This window comes from Mustela putorius, unplaced genomic scaffold (assembly GCF_011764305.1).
Source record: "Mustela putorius furo isolate JIRA1106 unplaced genomic scaffold, ASM1176430v1.1 tig00000876_pilon_pilon_pilon, whole genome shotgun sequence".
NCBI classification, from domain to species: domain Eukaryota; kingdom Metazoa; phylum Chordata; class Mammalia; order Carnivora; family Mustelidae; genus Mustela; species Mustela putorius.
The window spans coordinates 1,921,142-1,948,046 of record NW_025421506.1 but is presented as its reverse complement, the minus strand read 5'-3'; the positions used below and the strand labels follow the sequence as shown (position 1 = coordinate 1,948,046).

At 43.4% G+C, this 26,905-nt stretch overlaps 1 protein-coding gene across 2 annotated transcripts in view; it reads right to left on the bottom strand.

The window, feature by feature from the left end:
- Positions 1–6,139: 6,139 nt before the first annotated feature.
- The window catches only part of NTRK2 (neurotrophic receptor tyrosine kinase 2), a 324,578-nt gene continuing 303,812 nt past the window's right edge, over positions 6,140–26,905 (bottom strand). For both annotated transcript variants that reach the window (XM_004774102.2, XM_045086077.1), the window contains 2 exons: positions 12,902–13,060; positions 6,140–12,060 (listed from right to left, as the gene is read on the bottom strand). In XM_004774102.2, coding sequence (XP_004774159.1) covers positions 11,875–12,060; positions 12,902–13,060 — 345 coding nt within the window. In that variant the 3' untranslated portion in view covers positions 6,140–11,874. The remainder of the gene's footprint in view (positions 12,061–12,901; positions 13,061–26,905) is intronic.

Here is a 26,905-nt window from a genome sequence, read left to right as displayed (position 1 = left end):
TACTTATTTTACAGAGATCACAAGTAGGCAGAGAGGTAGGCGGGGGGCGGGGCAGTGGTTGGAAGCAGACTCCCTACTGAGCAGAGAGCCCAATGTGGGGCTTGATTCCAGGACCCTGGGATCATGACCTGAGCCAAAGGCAGAGGCTTTTAACACACTGAGCCACCCAGGTGCCCCCAAAATCTGATTTTTAATAGCATCACTTTTTGCAGTTTTGACCCAAGGAAGGAGGGTGGAAAGAGACAGGGGGGTTGGGGTATATTGTCATCATATCCTGATTTTATAAATGAGAACAAAGAATCTGGGAAATTTTCCTTCAAGGCACTGGCCAGATGATTGAGTGTCATAAAATTCTATCAAGAATTAAGAAACTCCCCGTCTATAGTTCTGACTCTGTCCCTGAATCAGGAGACCATGACCAGACCCTTATCTGCAAAACAGGGGGGGGGGGTGGGGAGGGGGAGGGAAAGCCCGTGCTCTGGTCTCACGGGGATGTTAGGAAGCAAAATGCCGTAATATATGTAAATGTACTTTGGAATGTAGAAAGGGTGTACAGAATGTTCTGCATTCTTTTCACTGCGTGCCTTAGAAATTTATTCATTTATTCAGCAAGCGTTTTCTGAGATGCTGCTGCCACCAGGCCCTCGTTAGGTATTCATTCACATGGCATGTACACATGGTCAATGTCATCCGTCGTCCACCCTGCCCCACAGTTCCAGAGAGAGTGACTCCCAGTTACTACAAACGACTGAGCTCTCCACGACCATGCCCCCTGAATACTAGACATTCTCTTAGGCTGAACCTTTGCACAGTGTGAGAAATGCTCTGGAATCACTCCCACGAGTGTCTGTCTTATTCTGTTCTCGAACACTCCCAGTGACACAAACCTCAGACACTTCACTTCCTGTGTTAATGAATGCCAGTGTCTAATCATTGTGCAAGCAGATGTTCCTTAGGAAAAACAAATAAAATTAAGGCTATCTTTAGGTTAGCAAACACCCCCACCCTTGGCTGAGCAGGCAAATAAGCAATGCCTTTCACCCTTTTTTTTTTTTCTATCATCAGAAACTGCAAATCTCACTGTCCCATGGGACATCCAGATTCCCTTACTTTCTTTGTTTTTACAGAATCCAGAGGAAATTTAAGATGGCTCTTAGATAATGGGCTGTGGACCTCTGTTAGTTGTGTGTTTTATCAGTGGAGAAGAGACATGCCTCACCTTTAATCTCTCTGATCCCTTAAAAAGTTACTTTCTGCTTGTGTCAAGGAGAGTTGAAGCCTAAAGAACAGGTGGGGGGAAAGGAGCTGATGGGGATTAAGAGGAACTAGGGAACTCTGGGCTGGGCATTGGCTTTACCAGGCAGAGCTGGGTTCCTTGCCCTTTCTCCTGGGTATTTGGCAAGCATTCTAGAGTTTTCTGTAGGGGGATGGATGTGGGAGGAAGAGCACAAGGGAGTTATAAAAGGATGCCAAGTAATACTGAATAAGAGTTATTCTGTGCACTCCCAGGAGATTGGAGCCCATGGGAGGCAGATGTTGGTTCCGTACCAGGAAGTGTTTGCTAAGGAAGCTTTGTAAAATGCAAATGGACTTTGGTGGGGGCACTGGAGAGGGGGGCAGGAAGATGTGTTCAAATAAATTCTCTCTCACTAGGGCCGGACCCCACCCTGACAAGGATGTCCAAAGGATTGCCCTCTGCAGCCCCTCCAACCCTGCGAACCTGTGATGCTAAGGGAGGTCCAGGACAGCCATTCTGATCCATATTCATCTCTCTACCCTAAAGCTGGAAAGGCCACTGTTTGTCTCCGAAAAAGCTCTTTCTCTAATCTAAGAAAGTATTACATAACTTTGCAAATGCTTTTTGTAAGTCCACTATAGAAAAGTCCTGTGGTCAGGCTGAATTGAACAAAAATAACTATCATCCTAAAGATGCCACAGAATTGTTCTAGTTCATTCTGGTTGTAGGAAATGGCCAACCAGAAAATGACAAATAAAAATTATAATACTGTCATACCAACAAGAACAAATGGCTAGATAGTGAATAGAGCAGAACTATTAGAATACTATGATTTAGGAGAAGATTCATGAGGATAAAATCAGTATCTGGTATGTGTGTTCCCAATTCAGCTGTCCATCACTCTCTGGGATTGCACACAGCAATCTGGTAGGACTGAATGTAGACTCCCGAAGAGGGACCCTCACTTTGGGGCTGTTGCATGATTAAGGAAGTGTTGGCATTGCCCCTTGCAGTGATCTAGGGTTAGCATTTCATAACCATATGGCAGAACTCCAACTCTAGCAGAACCTGCGAGCTCGGTTTTCATGATCACAGGAGAGGTTCAAACCTTGTGGTTGCTCTGCATGTTATAGCAAGCTAGCAGCAGGATGGTCCTCATCAGAATCTACAGTTCCAGAACCACCAGCTGTTCTTCTGGCATAAGGGGGAGCTGGAGTCCCAGCCTTTTAGTTCATCAGGACTAGCCGATTGATTGATTGCCTTAAGCATTGGGCCATAACTGGTTTCCATGGAGTTGCGTAGGAAACTTGCTTTCGGAGAGAACATGTAGTTCACTACACAACTTCTTGGATACTGATGATTGGCTTCAAATCTATCTAGTGCTCCATCTAGCATTCTTGAACTTAAGTTCTAGACCCTTCTCTGTCTGGCCCATTCTCTGCTGAGTCAATACCCATAAGTCAAGACCCACAATACCTAAGTCTGTCACCAGAAACTAATTCTTTCAGGGTGAGGCTTTGACTTCTACATTTTCCAGATATATTCAAATGATTCTGACCCACAAAAAAAGGTGAGAAGAACTGCTCTAATATTCATCTTGCCAGAAAAATAAGACTATGTGAAAAGAACCCTTATCTCAAATTAAAGAGAAATCCTTGAGATTTCCAAGGAAGATGGAAGATTGAACAGGTGCAGGGAGCCTCCCATCTTGTTCTGAACACATACATATGCTTGATAAACTATAATAGAATTGGGGAAAAAGGAAAAAAAATCTCTCCAAGCCAAACAAAAGTGAAAGCTAAATTAAAGTCTTGGAGGTAAAGCCTTGTGACACTTCTTAAGAGGAGATAGTCACAAAACCTAGTGGAGAAGGTATCAAAGAGGTGGTGAGATTTCAGGGATGGCTCCAGTGTGACTGATGCCTCTCTCCTGGATTCAGACTCCCTCAACTCTGGTACCAGCACCACTGGATGGTGATAAGCAGAAAATTAAGATATTTCCTGGAAGTCAATGAGCCTTGATATCCATGGCTTACCTGAGCAGAGGGAGACATACCTAGTAATTGTTGAGATTGATTTTGCCCCCATGCAATTTGGACTTGAGTCAAACATAATCTTATTTAAAAGAAAGAAAGAAAGTAGCATTTCAGACACTTGGGTTGGTATCTACAGATCCATATTTCCTACAGGATAAAAGGCTGTTCTTGTCCTTAAGGAGGTGGTTACCTTGTCCACATGGCGATTAACTTTAAAGTCTGTGTATAGATGTGGTGTGTGTGTTCAAGTTAAATCCAGCCTCTACACTAGAAGTGATTAGATATCGTGACATATATAATGCCATGTAGGTATCCTGTAACTGGCATAAAGATGCAGTGCCCATGGGAGCAATGACTTGAGTAGTTAATTGGTATTTAAAATATTGTTACCAAAGCAAGAGGATGTATTAATTAGCATCAGGGACATTAGAGGTTTTTGTAGTTATGGAATGACTGGTTCTGAAGCACCATCCTTCCCACATGAAGGAGGCAAAAGAATCTGGCAAGCCCAGCTTTCTCATGTCAGAAAGGCTGCTTCCTAGGTCTTATGTTGTCTTTCCCTGTCCCCTGATATGGACGTAGACCAGATCTTTGAGTATCATGGCATCTGCCTTGGAGCGTAACTTCCAAGCAAGGACAGGGAGGGGGAGTTTCCTGGCCCACGTAGAAGGGCTGTGGTCTTGATGAGACATCATTGTTTGTTTGTATGAGTCTGGTCGGAAGCTTGCATTCATTGTAAAACACTATCTGCAGGTGGTGGGGTGGGGAGCGGGTGCTGGGTAGTTAGCTGTCAGATAGCCCTCACCAGGGGAGCCTATTGCAGGACATGGCATGAGGGAAATAGCCAAATGTGCAGGGATCTTGCTGCAAAAGAGGTTCTGACATCCCCTTAAGCCTCAGAACCCCATTTCGAGGTGGTTCCCTCCACCTGCAGGCTCATCCTCCCCGACTAATGAGTGGTTGAGGGTGGAGATTAGGAGCACTAGGAAAGTACCCCCAAAACCTTGCTGGGGATGCTCAATTAACCCTGGGTTTTGGCTTAGTGGCCAAATGCTCGCCTTGTCCCTAATGACCAAAGACCTTGCCCCCCTACACTGAACTTCCTAGAAACTCCTTAGTCTCCTTGAACCTTGAATCTTGGCATTAGCTCCCACTGGTAACCTTGTTCCCAGAAGACTGAGCTGTTGGGTTGTTTTCTACCAGACCCTAAACACCAAGTCACAGGGCCAGCCCAAGTCCTAGAGGCAGGCCCTCCATCTGCTGGCCAGATGCCTGCATGCCTGCATTTCTGCCTATTGCCAGGTGTAGGAGCCCTTGAGCATCAGAGGCCTCTTTTCTTGGCAAGTAGGAAGGACTGCATCTACCTCATCTTATTTTGATCAAACTTCCTGGCAAGTATCTTCACTTTTACTGTCTCAGTTTCTCATCTGGATATAATAATAGTACCAAAAGAATCAATTTCCATTGTGCTAAGCCACAGAGTTTGTGGTCATTTTGTGACAGCAGCCCCAGGCCACTAACGGACCTACATAATACTGTGGCATGCCGTAAGCATCAGCGAGGTTACTCATCCCAGTTCTGCGGGAGTGTTGCTCCCACCAGGAAATTAGGCGTCTTTCAGGGTGAACCTCAAGAATGTGTTTGAGGAGGAAACAGACAAGGGCAATGGAAACCTTGACCTTGGATTTGGAATTTAAACCGATACTGTTGTAATTGTCCCAACAAAGGGACTATCAGAATATGGTCTGGAGGAAGTGTGGATCTTCAATAATCCAGATTGGTTTCTAGCTGGCCAGGTGCCAGTAAGTTTAACCTTTGTCCTTCAATCCAGTTTCTTCGAGTGGGATATCCTCTCCATCCCACAGGGACTCATGATCTTATTTGGATTTTTGGACACGTTGTTTCCCTCCCTACGAAGCTTTGAATTCCCCAAGTCCCCACTGAGTGTTAACGGGGTCTTATTTTTTTTTAACTCAAGGAAAACATTATCTGGACAGTGAGAGAGGCTTTCATGAGGCAAAGTTCCTGAGGAGCTGGATTTGGGGATAATCCACTGCCAAACTTTATGTTTCTGAAGCCTCCACCAGGAATGTTGCCCAGATGTCTCCTTTCCTCTCAAAGGAGATGAAGGGGAAGAGGTCAGACCCTGGAAAACAGGACTGAGAGATCCTGAGATGTAGGAGTGTGGGTGGGCCACCTGCTGGCTAGGCAGAGACAGGCTAGAAGACCCCTGACAAGCCACCCACATACCACTCTCTACCGTTTCGGTTTAGAAAACAGCAGTTAAGGCAGAGACCTAGAGAGTGTGCCATTTTTCTTTGGGCTATTGCTCCCGAGTCATTATGATCCTCAATGATGCCGCTACCCTGGGATGCTGTGATATCCAACTTGTCTCTTGGCAGGTTTCTTAGGTCTGACTTGCTAGAAACCCAGTGATTCCTTCTCCTCACTCTGTGCTGTGCAACACGGTAGCCACGAACCACACGTGGCTATTTACGTGGGAACTTATTGAAGCTAAGTAAAATCTAAAGTTCGGTTCTTTAGTCATACTGGCCACATTTCAAGTGCCAACTAGCCGCACCGGATAGAGCAGGTCGAACATTTACGTCATCGCGGAAAGTTCTATTGGGTGGTGATGTGCTGGTTATCCAAGATAGAAGCTGAAAGTGCCAAGTAATGGAGGGGACTTCTTCCAAAGGCCACATACTCTTCTTTCCTTCAACTAATGAACAGTGCAGCCATCGGCAGTGACCCTAATTAAAATACAGACAGACGGACATGAAAAAGACAGACAGACTGCCAAAAGAGCATACATGCTGTGTGAAACGCTCTACATTTTAAAAGGAATTGTCATGTAACCTTCAGTGTCTCTTTTGGAGGATGTTATTTATTGTAAGACATCATTTTTATTAAATACACTGTAGTACAAGAGACTTTCCATGTCAGGTTGAGAGAAGCTGGTCACATGATTTACAAACAAAACTTTTTTTTTTTTTTCAAACACTGTTATTCTGGTGTCACTTTGAAATCAGCCAAGATGCAGTGGGTCTTAGTAAAGCAATGGACCTCAAAAACAGATCGCAAAACAAGAACCAGTAAGTATCAGCACAGAGACGTCACATTAAAAGGAAAATAAAGCAAATAAAAGAGAGTTCCAAATACCAGGTCACAATTTAAGGGGCGATGTATCTTCAGAGAGATATTGAAATGTGTGTGCGTGCGTGTGTGTGTGTGTGTGGCCTGGGTATATACAAACATCTCTCTGTGTACAGAAGCAGATGTAGAGAGTGTCCACATCTCTCAGCAGATTTGTAAGTGATGGGTAACAACCAATGAATGCAGGGAGCAATATTTCACAAGAATTTGGTCATTTGTCAAGGGATTACATATTTAAAATCCACATTTGATTCAAAGACCTCGTATTTAAAACATTTCCAGTTGTTTTATACAGTATTAAAGCAATAGTAAGATATACAAGCTGCAAGATGTAGGTCTTTACACGTTTCATTTTCTCCGATTTTTCTTTTCCAGTCCAAACATGTGGCTATTAGCAGCTTTTGTTACGCTTGCTCCATTATGTTGAACGTTCAGCCAACCTTCGCTCAGAATCATTTTTGTTAATGCACAGACCAAAGGAAAAAAGAAGAAGAAGAAGAAAAAAAAAAAAAAGAAAAAAAGAAAACCACGGACCTGGCCTAGAATGCATAGACTTAAAAAATGACATCCCCATGTGTTCTCGTTTCGTCTCCTGAGACGTATGTAAAGATGGCAAAAGAGTTGCTTGGTTGCTGTTGTGAATTTCACAGTGTTTTGCCTGCAACACATACACACATATATATATATTTTTTTGCTTTGCTTTGTGTTGGTGATGAATGGAGCCAAAATATATATATATAAGTCAATGAATAAATAAATAAATACAGAAATAAATAAAGGTAGAAGGAGAAGGGGGCACAATGCAAAAATGAAGAATATTTAAGAACCTTTGACTTGAGCAGCAGTGATTCATTCCAGCCCCAACAATGAGAAAATACTCTTGCACATGCTGTCGTATCTAACTGCAAATCCCTCCCGCCCCAGATTCTTTAGAATAACATTTGCTATCATGACCTGGGAGTCTCTACATTCCATGATTATGCCCTGTGAAGGAAGTGCTTTAGCTTCCATTAGCCATCTGAGGATTGGGTCACCATCCATTCCGCTCACGAGATTTTCTGTGATGGACGGAACTGAGCTCAACATTGGGAATAAAAATCCTCAAATGGGGAGGGGAAAAAAAAGAGAGAGAGAGAGAGCGAGCAAGAGAATTGAGGGTGTGTGTGTGTATATGGGGTCCTTTATTTAATAAGACAAACAATTTAATACTGTTGGCATTATAGAAGATCCAATTTGCAAAAAGGGAAGGTTAAAAAGAAACATCTGTTTCTGACCAGGGGATCCTTTGTCATGGCTCTTTGCAAAGGACAGCACTTTATACTGTTGCTTCACATCCCCACTCAGCTATGGGAATTCCTAGACGTTGCTTGCCTCGCGGTGGGGTCTTGGACTTCTCACTTTTGGCCTTTGAGACACTGGGCTCCCGACATTCTGGTTCTCTTCTGGAATGCTTGGACTCTGAACAGAAGTGTACAGGGGTCACCGTGGGACAAGGTGAGCATAACATAAATGTGCAAAAAGATGACAAAAAAAATCAATTTTCCTTTCCCGGACCTTTACATAAGGAGATCTATTTCAGTCTGCATTCTCCTTTGCAAGGAGCCAAGGAAAGGACTCAGTGTAGTGGGATGGCTTTGATTCAGTTGTTTTGGGAAGCACATTATCTTAAATATGTCTTCCACCCATGCAGTACCGCACAAAGTTGAAAAGTGCGATGTAGTCCTACCCACATGGAGAATGGAAGCACTAACCGCAAAAGGACATTAAAAAGTTTTGGTTATTTAGCAGATTTTAAGCAAATTAGTCATACTGCACCCTACTTATCATTATCTCTAGTATTGTGTGCCTATACATTTATACATAAGCCCACAACACACTGTGTCTGTGTGTCTGCATATGTATAAATCCAGTATTTATAACACACATATAAATACATGAAAACACCACAGGTAGTGCGGATGTGAACACACGTGTATAATATGAATTGATAGGATCTTTTATAGCATAGTTCAAAATGTTTTCTAAAGAAGCCTGATTATGACGCTGGTTCAGTGTACAAGGATTTAGCTGAAGCTATAAGCATGATTCTATGTCACGATGTTTCAGCTCCTGGTCATCTCACGTATTTCCTTTTGTTCTTCGGACCACGTTTGGCTTCGTGAGTTTATCAGTGTGCTTGCTTTCTTGGACCATTTGTCTGTATCCTGGAGTCTCTAGCGGGCAGAATCATGAACTTCAGAATCAGAACACTTAGAGTCAATCCCCCTGGTGCCGGAAACGAGCCTGGAGATTTCCAGCATGCCACTCAACTTCTCCGAGCCTCGATTGCCTCACTTATAAAAAATGGGAATGATTGGCTAACAGTGGCGAAAAGTGCCTGGAAAACTATGATGCGATCCGTAAATGGAAACAATGGTCAGGCTGAGTTTGGGCGAGGGAATTAGGTTCGTCCCTCCTGTGGTTGGAGTTTCTCACGAATTGGGTAGCAGGCCATATTCTGTGATCGTTACACTTCAGAACAAGGACGTCCCTTTTGTAAAAATCAAAAGAGCATGAGAAGAGGGGATGGTGGAGGAACAGTGATGACTATTTCAAGCTATTCTCTGGTTCGTTCAATCTGGTATTCTTTCAATGAGAGACGTCTCTGAAATCACATACTCTTGAGACAACAGAGGAAAAAAATAATAATCAGCAATATAAATAACTAGAAAACTTTGCACTTGCATAGAATCTTTCATTTCAAGACCTAGAGGGACTTGTCAGAAGGGAAGGAGTTTTTGTTTGTTTGTTTGTTTTTGTTTTTGTTTTTGTTTTTTGCTTTTTTCTTTCAGAGGAAAACACATTGGAATGGTATAGAACCCTCCCATCTTCTCATTTGCCTTAAACAAATCCTTGCTTTAAAACTGCACAGCCCTTCTCGAATTTGATCCCTCCGCCTATTTACCTCTTTTGCTCTCTGTTAAAATAAAACAAATCACTTGCAGCTTCTCCCCCCACCCCCCGCCCCTTGCCCCCGCCATCCCCCTCCGCCCCGCCCCCCAAGCAGCTGGCAGGTCACGCAGAATGACAAACCCGTGCAGGTGTTCAGGTCATCACGGATGGAATTTACGAAGGTTTGGTACAATCTGCCCCTTCGTTACTGCTTCACAGAGTGCCACAGTGTTTTAGCAGTACCGTGGTCCTTAATACGATAGATTCGTGCGGGCATATACCATGGAGATATGGCTTTCGTTATATTGTTATGTGCATTCTGGAGGGTTTTTTCACCGACAAAGAGAACGATCAGCTCAACTCCCGTGTCTCCTAGGCCAGCGTGGAACTTGAAGGAACTGTAGGGATTATCTTGTCCAACCCCCTTCACTTGACTGCTGATGCTACTGGATTTCCTTTTGTTGTCTGTTAATCGACACTTTTGATTTTTTTGAGAACGGGCTCTCAAAAACCTATAAATGAAAAATAAGGTGCTCCAGGAATTAAGGGCGCAAGCAAAACTGAAACAGAGAAATTGCACCTTCAGAAACAAATACGAAATAAAATGTCCTAAGATGAATTAAAATCACTCACTTTCAATCTGGCTTGTGTTATAAAGATGTCAAGTTAACAAAAGTCCCCTCACAGAGGGTAGCAAGTTTTCTTGAGGAACAGAAATATTTTTCTTTCTTGGTAAAGCCGATCATCCAAATAACTGTAAATTTCTATTTAAATTTACAACCTCTTTTCGCAAAACTCATCACTAGACCCAGAAGCACACCTCCAAAGCTTGGTCTGGGCATAGCTTCCCATTGGCGTGCTATGCCTGATTTTTTTTTTTTTAATTTTTACGTCTTTTAATGGAGTGGAAAAAAAACAAAACAGCATACTGACAATGGAGTACACTGGGAATGAAACCACTCTCCCACCCAGAGCCCAGAGCAAGGTCTCAGCCTGTGCACACTGAACATCAATGTAAGTGATGCCCCCAGGGTGAGGTTTCTTTTCCCTCGGGGACTGAGTCTGCCCTTCCCACAGTCCCACAGTCCGTTCCATGTGGATGAGGACATCCAGGCTTCAGGGTCCATCTCCACTAAAACCCATCACCGTCGTATGACGCAGAGACATTGATACTCAGCTAATGAGCTCCATTAGCTTCCCCTAATTATATGTTATACCTCTTTATGGATCTGCTCTACACATCAGGGGCACGACGTCTGGAGCAGTAGTTTCTGCACACAAGGTATTAATCGAAGAAGACCATGCACAATTTTGCTTGCACAGTTTAAAGGACAGGTAGGGGTGGAGGGGAGGGGTCGGAGGGAACTGCTATCTGAAAAGTTCAATATAATGCCTCCGAATTTATAACTTGTCTTATCTTTTCCAAGTCTTTGGCTTTCCCACCTGACCCTGAAACGATCTCTGGACAAGAATTCACCCATTTTCAGCTAAACTCGACAAAGGTTCAGCCGACAACACCTGGAAAGACAAACCAGGGTTATTACCATGACGTGCAAAGACAAGACTGTCTGGGCGTGTGATGCGCCATCTTGCATCTCATGGAAGCCATCTTTTCTCTCAACTACACCCTAGTGTTTCTGGTGATGGGAAAAGAATAGTCCATGGCACAGAGTTCAACAGTCTTTGTACTCCTCAGAAAGCTCCTCAGGGGAAGGTGCCGAATACATTCCTCCCAGCTAACAGTCGCTGGGTTTTTCCTAAGTAGGGACTGATGCCAGCTGATCCCAATGGTTGTCTTTGTTCCTCCCATACTGTGGTTTGTAATAAATCTTCTTTCTCTCTGGTTTTAATCTCCCATAGATAAAGGCTTCCCAGATTAAACACAAGTTTTCCTGTTTCATACACAGGCTTAAGCCATCCAAAAACAATAAGAACAGTAATAATAATAAATAAATAGAAGTGAATCCATAGAAACTCTCGATGTCTGTACAGCAGAAGTGACAAAGTTTAAGTCAAATATTTGTTTTCCCTTTTTTTCATCCACATCAAAGGCAGGAATACAACAAGGCATTGTTAGTTGTGGTGGGCAAACTAGAGTGTCTGCTGATATAACAAATCAGGGTTGTTAAGGCCTTTGTCTATGCAGAGTTAATAGGAATGCAGAAGCCAGATTGATTCAAAAGAAAGTGTAGGGGCTATGAAGCGAGGAAGACCAAAAAAGAAAAAAAAAAAAATACCAAAAAAAAAAAAAAAAAAAACCCAAATAAAAATCAGGGAAGAAACTAAGGGAGGTGGAAAGAGAGAAAGAGACAATGCCAAAAAGTAGTCCGTACTGTGTCTATGGATGGAGAAGTGCACATGGCTTCCCTCAGAAAGCCTCTCCATGTCTTTGTTGTTAATACTGTCGGAGTGAAGAACAGCAGATTGATGGCATCCGGCGGCAGTTAAACGACGTTCATCCTCTCGGCCCATCTGAGGAGGTGCATTGGGAAGGATCAGTCTGGGGGAAAGGACCCTAGCCTAGAATATCCAGGTAGACCGGAGATGCCTTGGCCAAGTTCTGAAGGAGGGTGTGGATGCCCTTGATGTTCTTCCTCATATGGGGCTCTCTCTGCCAGCACCCCAGCATCAACTCGTAGACCTCCTGGGGGCACGTTCTAGGTCGCTGCAAGACTCGGCCCTGAGTGATGCATTCTATCACCTGGACGGGATAGAGATCAAAGACAGCGTCAGACAAGAGGAAAAACAAAGCCAATAACACAGATGTCTGTGCAAGGGAAAGGCTGCTCTAAAGAAACCCATTTAAAGCATTTGCTTTTTTTTTTTGAAGGAAGAGAACAATTATTGTAGAACAATTAATTCATTGGTTTAGATCCCTTTTTCTGGGCACACTGAGGTCACCAACCTGGTGGAGAAATGTTTTCTGTCTGTGGGATGCTACCTCACTCAGGAATTTCAATGTGTTTTGGTCTTACTGGCCTATGATGGAGCCTGGAACTTTCACGTCAGGGTGTTGACTGACAAGGGGACCTCACTCGAGCTGTGGAAATGAGTGGAGTTGGGATAGAAAACAGATGCGGGCCTGAAGAGGGTGTGAGGTGCCTGACCCAGAAGCTATGCCTCAAGTAGAGACAACGGTTGCAAAAGAATTGAAATAGGGAAATAAAACACAAGAATGTTCTAGTGAAATGTGAAAAAAAACAAAACAAAACAACAACAACAAAAAACCAAACCTAAAACCTATTGGAATACTACCAAAAAACCTAGCTGGCCTCTGAAGGCACGGGGCTGCCACACCTGCTCCGAATTTACCAGATGAGCAGCACAAAGTGCTCCCACCACCGGTGAGTCCCAGGTGTGTGAGCAAACACTGCTTTTCTTTCTCTAGAACTTTTAAACTCCGAGAGTGACTAGACTCTGCCCATGATGTGTAGGTCCTGAGAGACCATGTGGGAGCTGCTGCCGCCCACAAGGCCACACGTCTGTGGACCTCTGGCCTCTGGACCTCAGCCCTCAGGGGTCTTGCCCAGCCCACTGCGCACCTCGTTGTTGGACAGCTGGTACCAGGGCTGTTTGCCGTACGTGAAGATCTCCCACAACACGACACCCAGGCTCCAGACATCACTTTCTGTGGTGAACTTCCTGTACATGATGCTCTCTGGAGGCATCCAGCGAATGGGCAGCATTGTGTGGCCACCGACCTGGTGGAGAAGGGGGAGAAAGGAGGCATCAGTCTCCCGAAAACCAAGTTCCCCTCATCAGGTAGGAGAAAGGTAGAATACAAATGGGAGACACTTTTGTCCTTCCTTTATTTGTATTTGTTAATTTTAATTATTTATAAAACATGAGGGAAACACAATTTCTTCATAAGAAAAAAGCAACAGAGAAGCAGGGCGAAAAACGGTCAAAGTATTTTTTTTTTAAATATTTTTTACGATTTTCTCCTTCTGGTAACTAGATAGGGCAGAGACGATGTTGGGCAGGTGTTCATCCTGGATAACACACACACACGCGCACACACACACACACACACGCACACACACACATGATTCCTGGTGTAAAGGTGACTCAGTCTTCTAATTAACAAGATCATGTTGACCAGGAAACAAGCAGGAAACTGTGTCCAGAATGACCCAACAAGTGACTCTACTTTCTTGGCAAGTCCAGAGCTTCCTTCCACTCTCAGGTCTTAGGATGAGTGCACAGTGCTGCCTCAAATGCCCTCCCACAATCCAGCCATGGTCAGGGTAGAAGCGATTAGTCCCATTTCACAGATGAAGCAACTGAGGCTCTGATGGTTAAGCAGTCAAGTTTTTAGACCCCGAGCTTAGGACTTGCCTCTTAACTACCATTGACCTTATGTCCAAAGATAAATAGATGCAGTTTGGGGAAAGTCCATTTTAGTGAAAACAGCACAGCTGAGGCATTAGATGTCGAGAGCATTACCACAGGCATGGGGTACTTCATTTGATAAGGACAGTTTGTTTAGGATTTCTGACTTCCTGGAGAAAAGTTAAGAATTTCACGTTTCAGTTTGTAGCGCACTGGGGCTGTCTGATGTCAAAACCATGAGCAAACTGGTGGTGGGTCCTGGTTTTCATGCTGGAAAATGCAGCACTACCAGTTCAAACATGCTGCCTGATGCCCGGACAGCAGGTGAGCACACAGAAACACAGGCATGAGACCCGATGGTCAGCCCCGTGTTCTCAGACAGATGCCACATCGAGTTTCTGCCCGATTACAATGGTCGGTGTCCATTTCTGTCTCATTAAAGGAAAGAAAGAGACGAACAGTGCCTGAAAAATGCTCCCTAACTCCTGAGCCCAAGGAGCTAAGAGTGTCCGGTCTGTTTAATATGCTTGGTGATTTCCAACAACCCTCTTAGCATCAAAGAGATCTTGAGTGTCGAAGGAGGAGAACATTCTGTTGGGTTTTTTCTCCATTCTCTGTACAAGGACTCTAAATCTGACAAGTAGGGATACAAATTCCTGGGTCGGGGTAAGGTGCCCTCATATGTTTACTGTTCACTTTGAACACACCCACAGCTCTGACACTAAGTAGAGGTGGGTGGCCTTCCATCAGCTTTCAGTTTCATCACTCACTTCTCACCATGCAGTGATGGGCCAACAGGCTTCCATGGGCACAGATTTCCTTCATGGAGCTGCCTGGACATGCCTAAGGTGATGTCAATACTTCCCATCAGGGATGATATTCAAAACAGAAGTTGTGTGGCATAGGCAGCGATGGACCGGAAAGGACGCCATGTTGGTGCTGCTGGCCCCACTGAGGAACTGCCCGGCTCATGACCCTGGAGCCCCATGGGCCCAGAACTTTGGGAAAGGAAATGTGTGCCAATACACAAGGGGTTCCCCATGTTTCTAGACACTCCCAAGGACTCGGGACACCAAAGAGGAAAGCTCCCTTCAGGTGCTGGTGACCCACAGACCTGCACCAAGAAGAAGACTTGTGGTGAGTGCAGGGAGCTACACGGTGCAGAGTCCCGTGGAGTGAGAGGTCTCTGTGCAGGTTTTTAGTGGAAAAGACATATTTATTGACTTTATGGAAATATTTCAATTAGAATTCAGATTTATGATCAATATATAGTTGGTCTGTGTGGGATAAAAAGAGAACTAGGACCTTATGGACAAACACATGGTAGTCTTTTGGATACTGGGCCCTCAAAAGATTAAGAGCCAGCTCCCCACAGAGGTTTCTAGGTCAGGCCACCAAAAACCCTATAACCTGTAAGTTGCCTCATTTCTGTGACAATCATGATACACAGAGTCTTAAGGTATCTTGAGAGTTTGGCGGAAAAAAAAAGATTTGATTTTGTTTAACTTAGTGAATTAACTAATTTGCATGTGTGTTTGTGGGGAGAGGGAGAGAGACAGAGAATCACCTCCATACATCTAGAATCAGACGACTAAAATCCCACTGTGGGATGTGCTCACCTAACAAGATGCCATGCTTTCCATATTCCTGTGCATACACACTGGTAACGCCATGGGCAACACTTAGTTCGTGGTGTTGGAAGCTGGGCTCCAGGACTTTTAGTCAACGACTAGTTGCTAAACTGCTGTCCTAGTTGCTCCAACTATGAAATATGGGTAACATTTTATACCTCCCGGGCTTATGGTGAGGTAAACACTCAAACAGTCAAAAGTTTGGGAAAGTGCTTTGTAAATTCCAATGCACTGATGCATTCAAGGTGTCTTTTCCTTCCCTGTAGCCTTTACTATCTTATCTCCTCCATTCTGGAGACATTAGGAAGAGCCAGTGCACACGATTCCCCTCTGTGCCTCGCCCTGCAGGGACAGGTGCTCTGATGATAGCCCGGATTCGCCCAGTTTCTCTGTCCGATGTTGGAAATGGCCAGAGAAAAAGCTCCTGTTTCCTTTAAAGGAGGAAAAAAAGATCCCACTTTTGATTTACATGTTTTCCCATCTGATCATTTGTTTTATGTTTGAAGTCTCTTTGGGACACATTTTTCACGTTAATTCTTTCAAGAGTCCCTTCTGGGATTTCACACACGCTGTTATAAATAATGCTTTCCTTGTTCTGATGTCAAACGGGTGAGTTGTGGGAGAACCTAATAAAAGTTCAGACAGGGTTCACAAGTTTTCCAAACCCATTTAGAACATTTCTGAACATTTCTTTTGCAGGCCTTTCTCAGGATTTTGGAGCATGTCACAAAAGTAGACCAAGGGGGCGGGGGGAATAGAGTCACCGTTGTTACAAATTACTGTCACATTCCAGTCACAGCGACTGGATGGCTTTTGGACTTCACAAAGCCACATACGGCACAGCCGCAAACACAACGGGGCATTTGTTTTGCAATGTGCCACCTGGCAACTTGCCCTCACACCCTGGTTTCAATATCTGTGAGATGGAATGCCATCCCAAGTATGACACAGGGACTCAGAGAGGCTGCATCCAGCATCAGACCTGCCAAGGGGGTGGGTGGGGTGGGGTGGCGCCCTCCAGGGATCAGGCCCCTGCTCTGTGCTAAACTCACCAGACTGAACTGAAGCCAGATGGGAAACCCATGTCACCAGGAAGTTGATTTGGACTTGAGATTTTTTATTTTCTTCAACCCAAGACCCTGGGGACCTGGTTCCTGCTGTGCCATTAACTAGCTTGGCTGAGTCACTTCAGGTCTGGCTTACTGGTAAAATGTGGACAGGTTAGACCAGATCTGGATTATTTTCAGCACAAACCCCTGTGGTTCTGTAATCGCTCGCCACCACTTGGTCACCATCATCGTCCACCAGCACAGAGTCATTCACCTTTCCAAAGAATTTCCACTCAAAGAATTTCCACTTGAACCCCGTAGTTACACTCAAGGGTAGACATTGGTTTGCTTTCACGTTGCAAATAATGCACCCAAATCTCAGAGAGTTGAAGGAGCTTATGTCAGTGCACACAATAATAGCTGCCCACTGGATGTCTTATACTTGTTCTCACGGGTCGTTCTGAGTGTTTGGCTTTTGCGATCTCTAATGCAGAGATTCAGTATTCCCTGTGTTCAGCCTCTACGGCCCGTCATGTGGTGCTTTGCCCAGGTCAATCCTACTCATGCCTCTTGGTAGTTTGATCCCTTTTCCTTTCTACCCACTCCCCAACGAGCTCCTGAAGATGAGCTCAAATTGCACCATTTCAAGGAACTCTCAGTCCTGTGGCAGCTCAGTGAGTTCCCCAAAGACAGTCCGGTGCCTCTCAGCACAGCTCTGGCAACATGGCAAGCATCCCTTTCTTCTCTTTCTTCTGCTAACAGATCACATGCCTCAAGAAAGATGGCTGCATCTCAGTCATGTCTGGCGGGCATGAGGGGGTTGGTTGGTAAGCATATAATGTCTCCGAGTAGCCTTCTTATGAGTGCTGATATTTGGAGAGGAATTCTCAAATGTTCTTAAAAAGAGATCAGTGTTCACTACTCTCCTATCTAACCTCCAGTAACTCCCTGAATTCATGTCAGAACCATCTTAAATTAAATGGATGGGAACTGGCTCATTTATTCAGTGCGACAAATAAGAACTGTTTAGTGAAATTCATAACTTTTTAGAATTCAACCAAAAATTCTGGAGTCCACATGGAGTCTGAGAGCTCCCTGAGTTGTGTGGGGGAACCTATTCCTTTCTTGATTTGTCATCTGTGCAATAGAGGGGAAGTCTATGGTACTGACCTGAAACTATTTGATCTTGGGGGGAAGTCTAGAATGATGTCATAATCATAAGATGGAGGATTATTTTTCTACATCTTGTGATCAGCATCTCACATCTTCTGAAGCTGGAGAAAAAGGACAAACTCAAGAAGAAAGTTAAAGTGGGGCACCTGGGTGGCTCAGTCAGTTGAGTGTCTGACACTCGGTTTCAGCTCAGGTCATGATCTCATGAATCCTGGGATGGAACCCTGGGTGAGACTTTGTGCTCAATGGGGAGTCTGCTTGAGATTTTTGCCCTCTGACCCTCCCCCCACTTGCTCTCTCTCTTTCCCTCCCTCTCTCTCTCTAAAATAAATACATAATTTTTTTTTTTTTTTAAAGAAGAGCATTAAAGAGTGAAAACAGGAGGACTGATGACCATCTTGGCCTTTTATCATGGCAACTTGCTTAAGTCAGCAAAGCGAATCTGAGGCCTATGGTCAAAAAGGAATTCCATAGTGTCTAAAATAGATGAAATTATGGAAAATAATGGATCTTGTTTTTAAAGTATATCAAGAAAAGGACTGTTCAGTTATCTCTTACTGTTTGTTTCCCTGACACAACATAATTTTGATGGTGACATGTATAGAATGATCAGATTAATCAAAAATAACCTCTGTGCTCTAGTTAAAATACCTATACCTGAGCATCCTTTAAATATAACTGTGTGAAAGGTGTTTAAGACAATAAATCCTGAAGAAAATATTAAAAGACCATGGGTAAAATTGTCTTGTGTTAGTAATCAATGACTGTACTATGTTTAAGTCAAATTGGACGCATCCAATCAGTTCAACAATATTTCTTACCAAAGGAGCATTCTTTGGGTATACACTCTTGGTGATAAGGTTGTAAATTGTGAAAATTTCCCCTTGACCTAACAAACAATATGCTTTATTTTTCCACGTTGGAAAACTAGGATTAGGGAACTCTTGGTGCTTGCCACTTTGAAACCACTCTTCACACCAGGAGCCTCGCTAGGTTCTTTCTCATTTTTACAAATATACAAAGAATATTTATTGCTGGTACAAGTTAAAGAGGAAGGCGCAATCTCTTTTCCTGGTGTGCTGGGAGATGAGAGAGGAGGTGACAAGCTTATCTCTCCTCCTTCCACTGCAATGAACACACAATGCATCTACCATCCTCCCTGTTCCCTCGTCATCTTTCTAACCCCTCCCCACCTCCCTTCCCTTCCTTTCACTTCTCCTATTGCCTCCATTCTGCTCAGTGTGGTCCCTTCCAGGTCCATTCCTGCTCCCTTTCCTTGAATTTCCTCTCAAATATCACTCACTCGTCCAGTTCCATTCCAAAATCCCATGTTGCATTTTGTCTTATTCAATTCTTTCATCTCCCCCTAATGATCATGGCTGACCCCTCCACAACTCATTCTGCGGCTGCCATGATGTCTGGTTTCCCATCTATGTTTAGGAGAGGCATAATGGGAGAGGTGCAATGGGAGGCTATCTCCAGATCTGAAGCAAGTGCTTAGGTGGCTTTGAAACCACTGGTGATTTAAAGGTGAGTAATGCTAATCTGGGACCTTCTACACTCAACTAGCAAAGACCAATGATGCCTGGGAGGCCACTTTCAGCTTGTGTTTAGTCAATGAGTGAGTGATAACTTGTTTGGAGGCCAAACATTTTACTCCCTTAGAAACACAAAGGCCAAAGGGCAAGTCCCATTAAGAGATGATTAGCTGTCAGAGGCTTTGGGGCACATGAAATATTGAAGAGGCTCCTAGACCTTCTTGTCATACCCTCTACCCAACTGCTTTGCTTCAGCAGTTTCTCCTGGCCTGTTCCTTAAAAATTCATGAAAGCTGTAAATTTTAAGAAATAGCTGGACCTTATTTACTTATTTGTTATGTGTTGCATCTGTAATATGAAGCTTTAAAAAGGAGAGAGAAACAGTTTATGCAAAATATTCTCATTGGAGAAGTGGAACTATTGTGGTCAGACTGTGGGCACTCTATGACCACATCCAGGAAGATCATAATCCTTCTATTAAGAAGAGTGATGGGATGCTTCCATAGCGTGTGGCTACTGAACCAGGGGATACTTCATGGGAAGAAATTCAGCCCTTCTTACTCTGCCTAGAAGCCCAAAATGAACCCAGATCAGGCTGAGTCAAGCGGAGCCCTGGTGACAGCCTGATCATCATCTCCTTTACAGTGGGGACTGATTATTGTTACGCTGGAAACCACTGTTATTCATAGCTCTGAAATCTCTCAGTATCTTTTTCTATTAACAGTGTGGTCAGGGATTATGAAGTAGTAACTTCAAGCCAAGTATTTTTGAATTAGTCAAAGAGAGGATGTGCTGGGCCCTATTGCTAACTTTATATATATTTTTTAACATATGATGTTATTATTTGCTTCAGTGGTACAGTCTGTGAATGCTCAGTCTTACACAATTCACTGCACTCACCATAGAACATACCTTCCCCAGTGTCCATAACCCAGCCACTCTATCCCTCCCCCACTACCACCTAGCAACCCTCAGTTTGTTTCCTGAGATTAAGAGTCTCTTATGGTTTGTGTCCCTCCCTGGTCCCATATTGTTTCATTTTTTTCCCCTTACTTCACCACAGCCCCCCACCCTGTCTCTTAAATTCCTCATGTCAGAGAAATCATATGATAATTGTCTTTCTCTGATTGACCTATTTCACTTAGCATAATACCCTCTAGTTCCATCCACATCGTTGCAAATGGCAAGATTTTGGGTTTTTTGATGGCTGCATAGTATTCCATTGTGTGAATATGTATATATATACACACCACATCTTCTTATCCATTCATCTGTTGATGGACATCTAGATTCTTTCCATAGTTTGGCTATTGTGGACATTGTTTCTACAGTAACCATATTTTTGCAAATACTTTTTTTCCCCACAATTAAATCTCTGCTGTCAGAATAAGGCAATTGATCATGTTTTGAAGGTAAAGGACATAGCTAAAATTGCTCTCTCTGGAAACTTGGATTCTAGGTTAGTAGATAAGGTAAATTGAATATAAAATTTCCACCAAAAATTGATTTTGCTTTATTCTACCATGAAATAGTAATAAAAATGATGAAAATAACAATAATAACACCTCATGTTTATCTAATACTTTTTTGATTTTTCTTATCATTTCATATCTATTCATCTTATCATTATTGTACCTACCCCAAAATATATTTATGAAGATGAAATGATCAATTGTTTAATCACTTAAATTATTATGTGATTATTAATTGATTTAATGGATTCATTAAATCAATTAATCAACTGATCAATTAAAGATTAAATTTTTGTATTAGAAAAGCTCTGTGGTGCCATTGTGTGATGCCATTTATATGACTTTCTTGAAAAGGCAAAATTATAAGTCTAGAGAACCCATGTTTGTCAGGGAATGGGAATTGGTTGGAGGGGGCTTACTTTATGGGGACACAAAAGAATTTTGGGGGATGATAGCAATGTCCCACAACTCCATTATGGTGGCAGTTAAGTGACTGTGTTTGCCCAGACTCAGAACTTTACACTAGAGAAGGTGAATTTCACTATATTTTATCTCAGTAAACCTGACTTCAAAATCAATCAGTCAATCAATCAATTTATTAGAGTAGTGCTCAGTATATAGTAAATGTGCAAACAATACTAGCTGTTGTCTTATTATTCTAAGTATTTGATTCTTCCTTCTCCAGTAATCCTGTGGGACTACTTAGACATGATCTTTTATCCCAACTTAAGAGCTGAGGAATCTTTAGGCCCAGAATTATAAAGTGATCTACCCAAGGCAACACAGCTAAGTCATGGTAGAGTCTATAGCAGGACCTAGCTCTCAAATTTATGGCACCCTTCCCATTCTGTCTCAAGACTGACATGGAGTCAGATTCAGAGCTAGGAAAGTCTCTCTGCATTAGACTGCTTGGGGTGTCATAACAAAATACCATAGATTGGGTGGCTAAGACAACATTTATTTTCTTGCATTTCTGGAGGCTAGAAGTCCAAGATCAAGGTTCCGGGGAGTTCAGTTTCTGGTGGAAGCTCTCTTTCTAAACAGAGCTTATATGTGTGAAGAGAGAAAGTGATCCTCCAATGTCTTTTTTTTTTTTTTTATAAGAATACCAATCCTATTGGATCAAGACCTCATCCCATGACCTCATTTAACCTTAATTACTTCTTTACAGGCTCCATCTCCAAATATCCTCACACTGGGGGCTAGGGCCTCAACATATGAATTTGGGGGGTTGGGAGAACACAGACATTTAGTTCATAATACTCTCCTTGCCAATGTTCCCCCTTCTGGCTCCAGTACATTCTGGGGAAGCAAGAATAGCTCTATGTACTAGGAGCTGTGTAATTCTGGCCCAGAATGCAATTCTGAGGTTCTTTGTCAGCATCTTCATGTCCCCAACTGAAGATTTGACCCCATTGTTCCTTTCCCTCCTGGGTAACTCTTGATTATTACCAACTAATTCTAAATCTTATCAAACAGTTTAAACTGCTGTTGTCCCACAGAAGATTCAGTTCATTTCCATTGCAAACCTTAGGGCAATCTCAATCCAAACCCTATTTCTCTATCCCCTCCACCTGGGGTTCCCTGGGGGATGGCTAAGGGAGAGCAGGCAGACTCGGGACTCCCTAGTGATGTGTAGATAAAGGCAGAGGGCTTCCTGGACTCTGTGTTGCCATAAGCAACATCCCTCACGGGTCCTGTTGTCTCCTGCTTGTGCACTATATACAATTCAAAGAACAAAGAACCCAGTCTCAGCAGTGACTATAGTTTCATCTTATTTTACATCTGGCTCTAATCAGAAGCATATTAAGTCATCTCTCAGTGAAGCATAAAACTACAGTTGCGCCGACGTTTAAGAATCACATTCGGATCTAGAAACACAGATTTCCATCTTAATCATTGAGTGAAACTAGAAGTAGCAGCACGTGCCCCCCCTGCCTCTGACTGCTGTCCCCAGCCTCATCCCACTAACTCTTATGAACCTGGATGGGAAGTTTCCTGAGGGGATCAAGGGGAGGATGACACTTTGGAAAGCACTAATACAGCAAGCTGGCTGGAGCGTTGTACACTCTAATCATAGACATTTCATCAAGCTGCCATTTTTTAAGTGTTCAGTGTTCCTGAGCCTTTTACGGCCTCCTAAGCATTACGGGTAAACCCATGAGACCATCTGACTCTTTTAACATTTGAGACCAAATCACTGCATCCTTTCATGGTGAAAAGCCACGAGGGACAGACATGTCCTGAGCAAAGGCAGTCAGAAAAAAGCAGGACCAATGTATGCTTGTGTCATTGTCTACATTAAGGTGGTTTTAGTGTGTTGGTTCGGCACCAAAATTCCAATATGAAATCGTTTCTACGGAAATAATTCCGAAAAGCTGCTATTCCAGCTAGCTTTTACAAAGGAAGAAATCAGTGATTTGTCAACAGAGTAAGAAAATACAACACAAAAAGCTTCTCTGTAATAGAACGAGCTCTCCCATCATCAGCAGTGATTACGGTGGTTACTGCTGCCCTGGGTGCATCAAGTCCAGTAAATGGAGAGATCAGGTTTCTGGGTGGACACCATCCATCTGTCCCCCCATTAACCCCAGCCTGTTAGTTAACACTGAAGACCCTGCCAGCATGTACATTCCACCATTAGCCTGAGATGAAGACTTAATACACCAGAGCCAGTTTCAGATGAATAAAGTCTTCTTTCCACCCAGCTGCAGACAGGGAAACTGATGTCTTATGTCCAAGGGAATGTAACGATAATGAGAAATTTGCTTCCTCCGGGGAGCTCTGAATGCCTACCTGGGCATCATTATGGTCCTTTTCTGCAATGTCTGTGATACATGTAATGCCTAGAGATTGTGACCTTGGTTACAAAAGATTTGTGGTTCTTATGATGATCATGAGACCTAAGAAATAATATATATATATATATATATGTACATGTATATGTACCAACAAGTTTTAAATGTAAGCTAATTAAAGCTAAATGAAAGGCAATGTCTTTAACACAGAGCCTTGCACAGAATAGGTAACCGAGAGTTAATTTTATATATATATTGTACATATATACATATATATATTGTACCTATGTTAAAATATATATAAATATATATATTGTACACACATATAAATATATATATTATATGTACAATATATATAGTACATATATATAAATATATTGTATGTACAGAGTGTACTTTGTGTGTACTTTTTATATTGTCCATATATATGTAAATATATATATATATAATTAACTCTCAGTTACCTATTCTTTGCAAGACTCTGTGTTAAAGTCATTGCCTTTCATTGCTTTAATTAGCTTACATTTAAATTCATTGATCTCCCATCTCTCCAGACATACCCACAGACAAAATATACCCATAGAAAGTGCACATATTATGGAGCTCTCTTTCCTGTCCAATGATAGTGGCAGCTCAGTGTTATGGAAAACCAGCATGGTGTCACCGGGTGCTTCTCAAACTTTCCCCCAAAGCACCCCAAAACACAGAAAAAAGTAAATGATCAGGAGTGCAGGGGAATAACTGGGACCATGTCTGTGGGTCACCACCCCAAGGTGCTGATGGCAAGTGTGGAATTTCTTCAAAGTTCTATGTTTCATCTTTAACATCTGATGTAATTGATGCATTAGACTCCATGATGCATTATATAAAAGCAATGATTTGTCTCCAAATCATTTATGAAAATTGATGCTTTGGAAATATGGGCCATGTTCATTTTGTGGCTTCATGGGTTTCTGGTCTTAACACAACATCCTGTGTTCAAAGGCTACCCAGACTCCTGGTTAAGAGGCATTGGTGCAGAAACACAAGACGGCAAGTCCACACTGGAGACCCACGAAGCAACAGAATGAACACAGGTTTGGGAGTCAACGGACCTGGTTTCCTGTTTTAGCTTAGCCACTTTCTAACTAGATGAACATAAATTAGTTTATGCCTTAGAGTTTGTCTTTTGCATTGCAATAGGAATAAAACCTATAAGCCAAATGTAACAAGTCTGTGTGAGGATTCTGTACAGCCCTGCCCACTACTGCCCATTCTTGAGGGGCACCCTTCACTCTCTGGCCTGCATAAATGCCCCCTCCTGGAGTCGTCCAACATGGCAACCTACACCAGAAGCCCAGAGCTCTATTCTGGTGCTTGTATGACTCTCCATGTGACTTTGGTAAGTCATGGCCTCCCATAAAGCCATCAGTTTTTCCTTTATGGACTAGAGATGACTCTACTTACTGCATCACATCTGGGAGGCTCAGTGAGGCTGTTGACACAAAGCATGGTATAAGTGGTAACACCCAACCCACATGCAATTCCTCATTAATCTTGCTTATTTTCGTTGTACCTTTCTCAGAGTATATTTTAACAAATCTGTATTTGGCTAGTGCTATGTCCACTGCAGGGAAACAACATTGGAGGAGCGTCCCTGTCCTATGGAGCTTGTTCTGTAATCACAATGCCAGGCTGAGGACTGACGCCATGGTGGGAATGTGAACAACTGGTTATGCATCATGATACTGGTGCAGTCTGGCCAACAGCTTAATCTACCAATGCTTTCCACTCCCTTCCACTAGGGCGTGTGCATTTAGATGGCTGAGCACTTGTCACCTGTCCAAAGGATCACAGGAGGAAGATGACTGGGAAATAGCAAGATGGGGAGTTTTCAAAGAGGACTGATGAGCTGATCCTCCCTGAAGCTCCTCAGAAGAAGTTGGCGGCAGAGCCCCAAAGACGCTGTGATGGCGGAGTTGTGTTCAGCTTTGTGGATGACGTTTAACATCTAGCTACCATTTGTTGCAGGCCTACCCTGAGCAAGTCATGGCCATGAACTTCACACACATTACTTCAGTGGGCTGTGTTGAACTATAAACCAAGCCAATGCAGGAGCGAAGAGGGCACGTCAGGTAGGGATTGCCTGTGACTGCGTGTCCCTGAGACCATGGCATACCCACGGAGGGCATTCACTTTTTTCACTTTGCAGTCAAGGGCTGGAGGGATACTCTAAGATGTCCTGCAGGGGTGCCTGGGTGGCTCAGTTGGTTAAGTGTCTCATTCTTGATTTCAGTTCAGGTCACGATTCCGGGGTCTGGGGTCAAGCCCCCGCCCCCACACTGGACTCCAAGCTCAGTGTGGAGTCTGCTTGAAATTCCCTCTGCCCCCTTCCCTTGCTGCTCATGCACACATACTCTCTCTCTAAATAAATAAATAAATCTAAAAAAAAAAAAAAGTCTTCCCAAGGACCTTCCACTTCTTTCTACCCCCATTTTGATCTCCCTGCTCTTGGTCCCACTGTCTCCTCCCTGGGCCACTGCGACCACCTGCTAACTAGTCCACCCACCTCCCTTCTGATCTACCATCTGCGCACTAGCCGGATAATAGTCTTAGAGTTTTAGTCGTATCAAACCGTTTCGTTTTCTGCTATAAATTCTTTAATGACTTCCCATTGCCCTTAGGATAAAATGAAAAGACATTAAAGTGACTGCTAGAACCCCTGTTGGTCTCAGTGTCTCTTTCCCCCAGTCTGCTCCCAGTGCTTGACCCCCCCTTCCTCACACTGACCCTTCCACTTTGGTCTTCCCTCTTTCTTAAGCATCCCTAGCGCTCTCTCGCCTCAGATCTTTCACGCATACAGCTCCTTGAGTTTTTCCTGACTTACACTTGTCCCTTGGGACTTGAATACCATATTCTTAGACATCAAAAGCAAGTAAAACTATCAGGTAGCATGACTTACTTTCCCCTCAGCACCGATCTGCTTTAACGATGTGCTTGTTTGTGTGGCTACGTGTTTGCGATCTAACCTCAGCCTCTAGACTCCAAGTTTCCTGAAGGGTGCCTTCTTCTGTGCTTGGAGGCTCAAGAGATACTTGTCAAATGAGAGGATTGCATCTGGCTGCCTCGGGGAATGGGCCTGGCAGCCAGACACTACAGTATGGGATAAATATGAAAAGAGAACCAGGGGCTAAGGCCAAAAAGGCAGCTTCCTGTCAGCCCCACTCGGGGTTGTCAGCACAGACCCCTCGGAGTTGAGGGGGGTTTCCAGAGGGGAAAAGGAAAACATAGACAGTAGCTGATTTGCTTTAGAGAGTGACACCCGTTTCTAATTTAAACTGTAAATAAGGAATGGAACAGACATACGCAGTACACAGAGTAAGAAACATATGGGACAAGTTATCAAGAAAAGCTGTAGAAGCTGAAGATTAATGGGGCTGAAGTGACCCATTGGCAGAGGAGAGGGTGTGGGTGCTGCGGAAAGTCAGAGAGAATGGAAGGGCTGAGTGCCCTGTCCCACAGGTTCCTTTTCCTTTGCTTGTCCCTTGGGATGCCCTCTTGGCCACCCCAACTT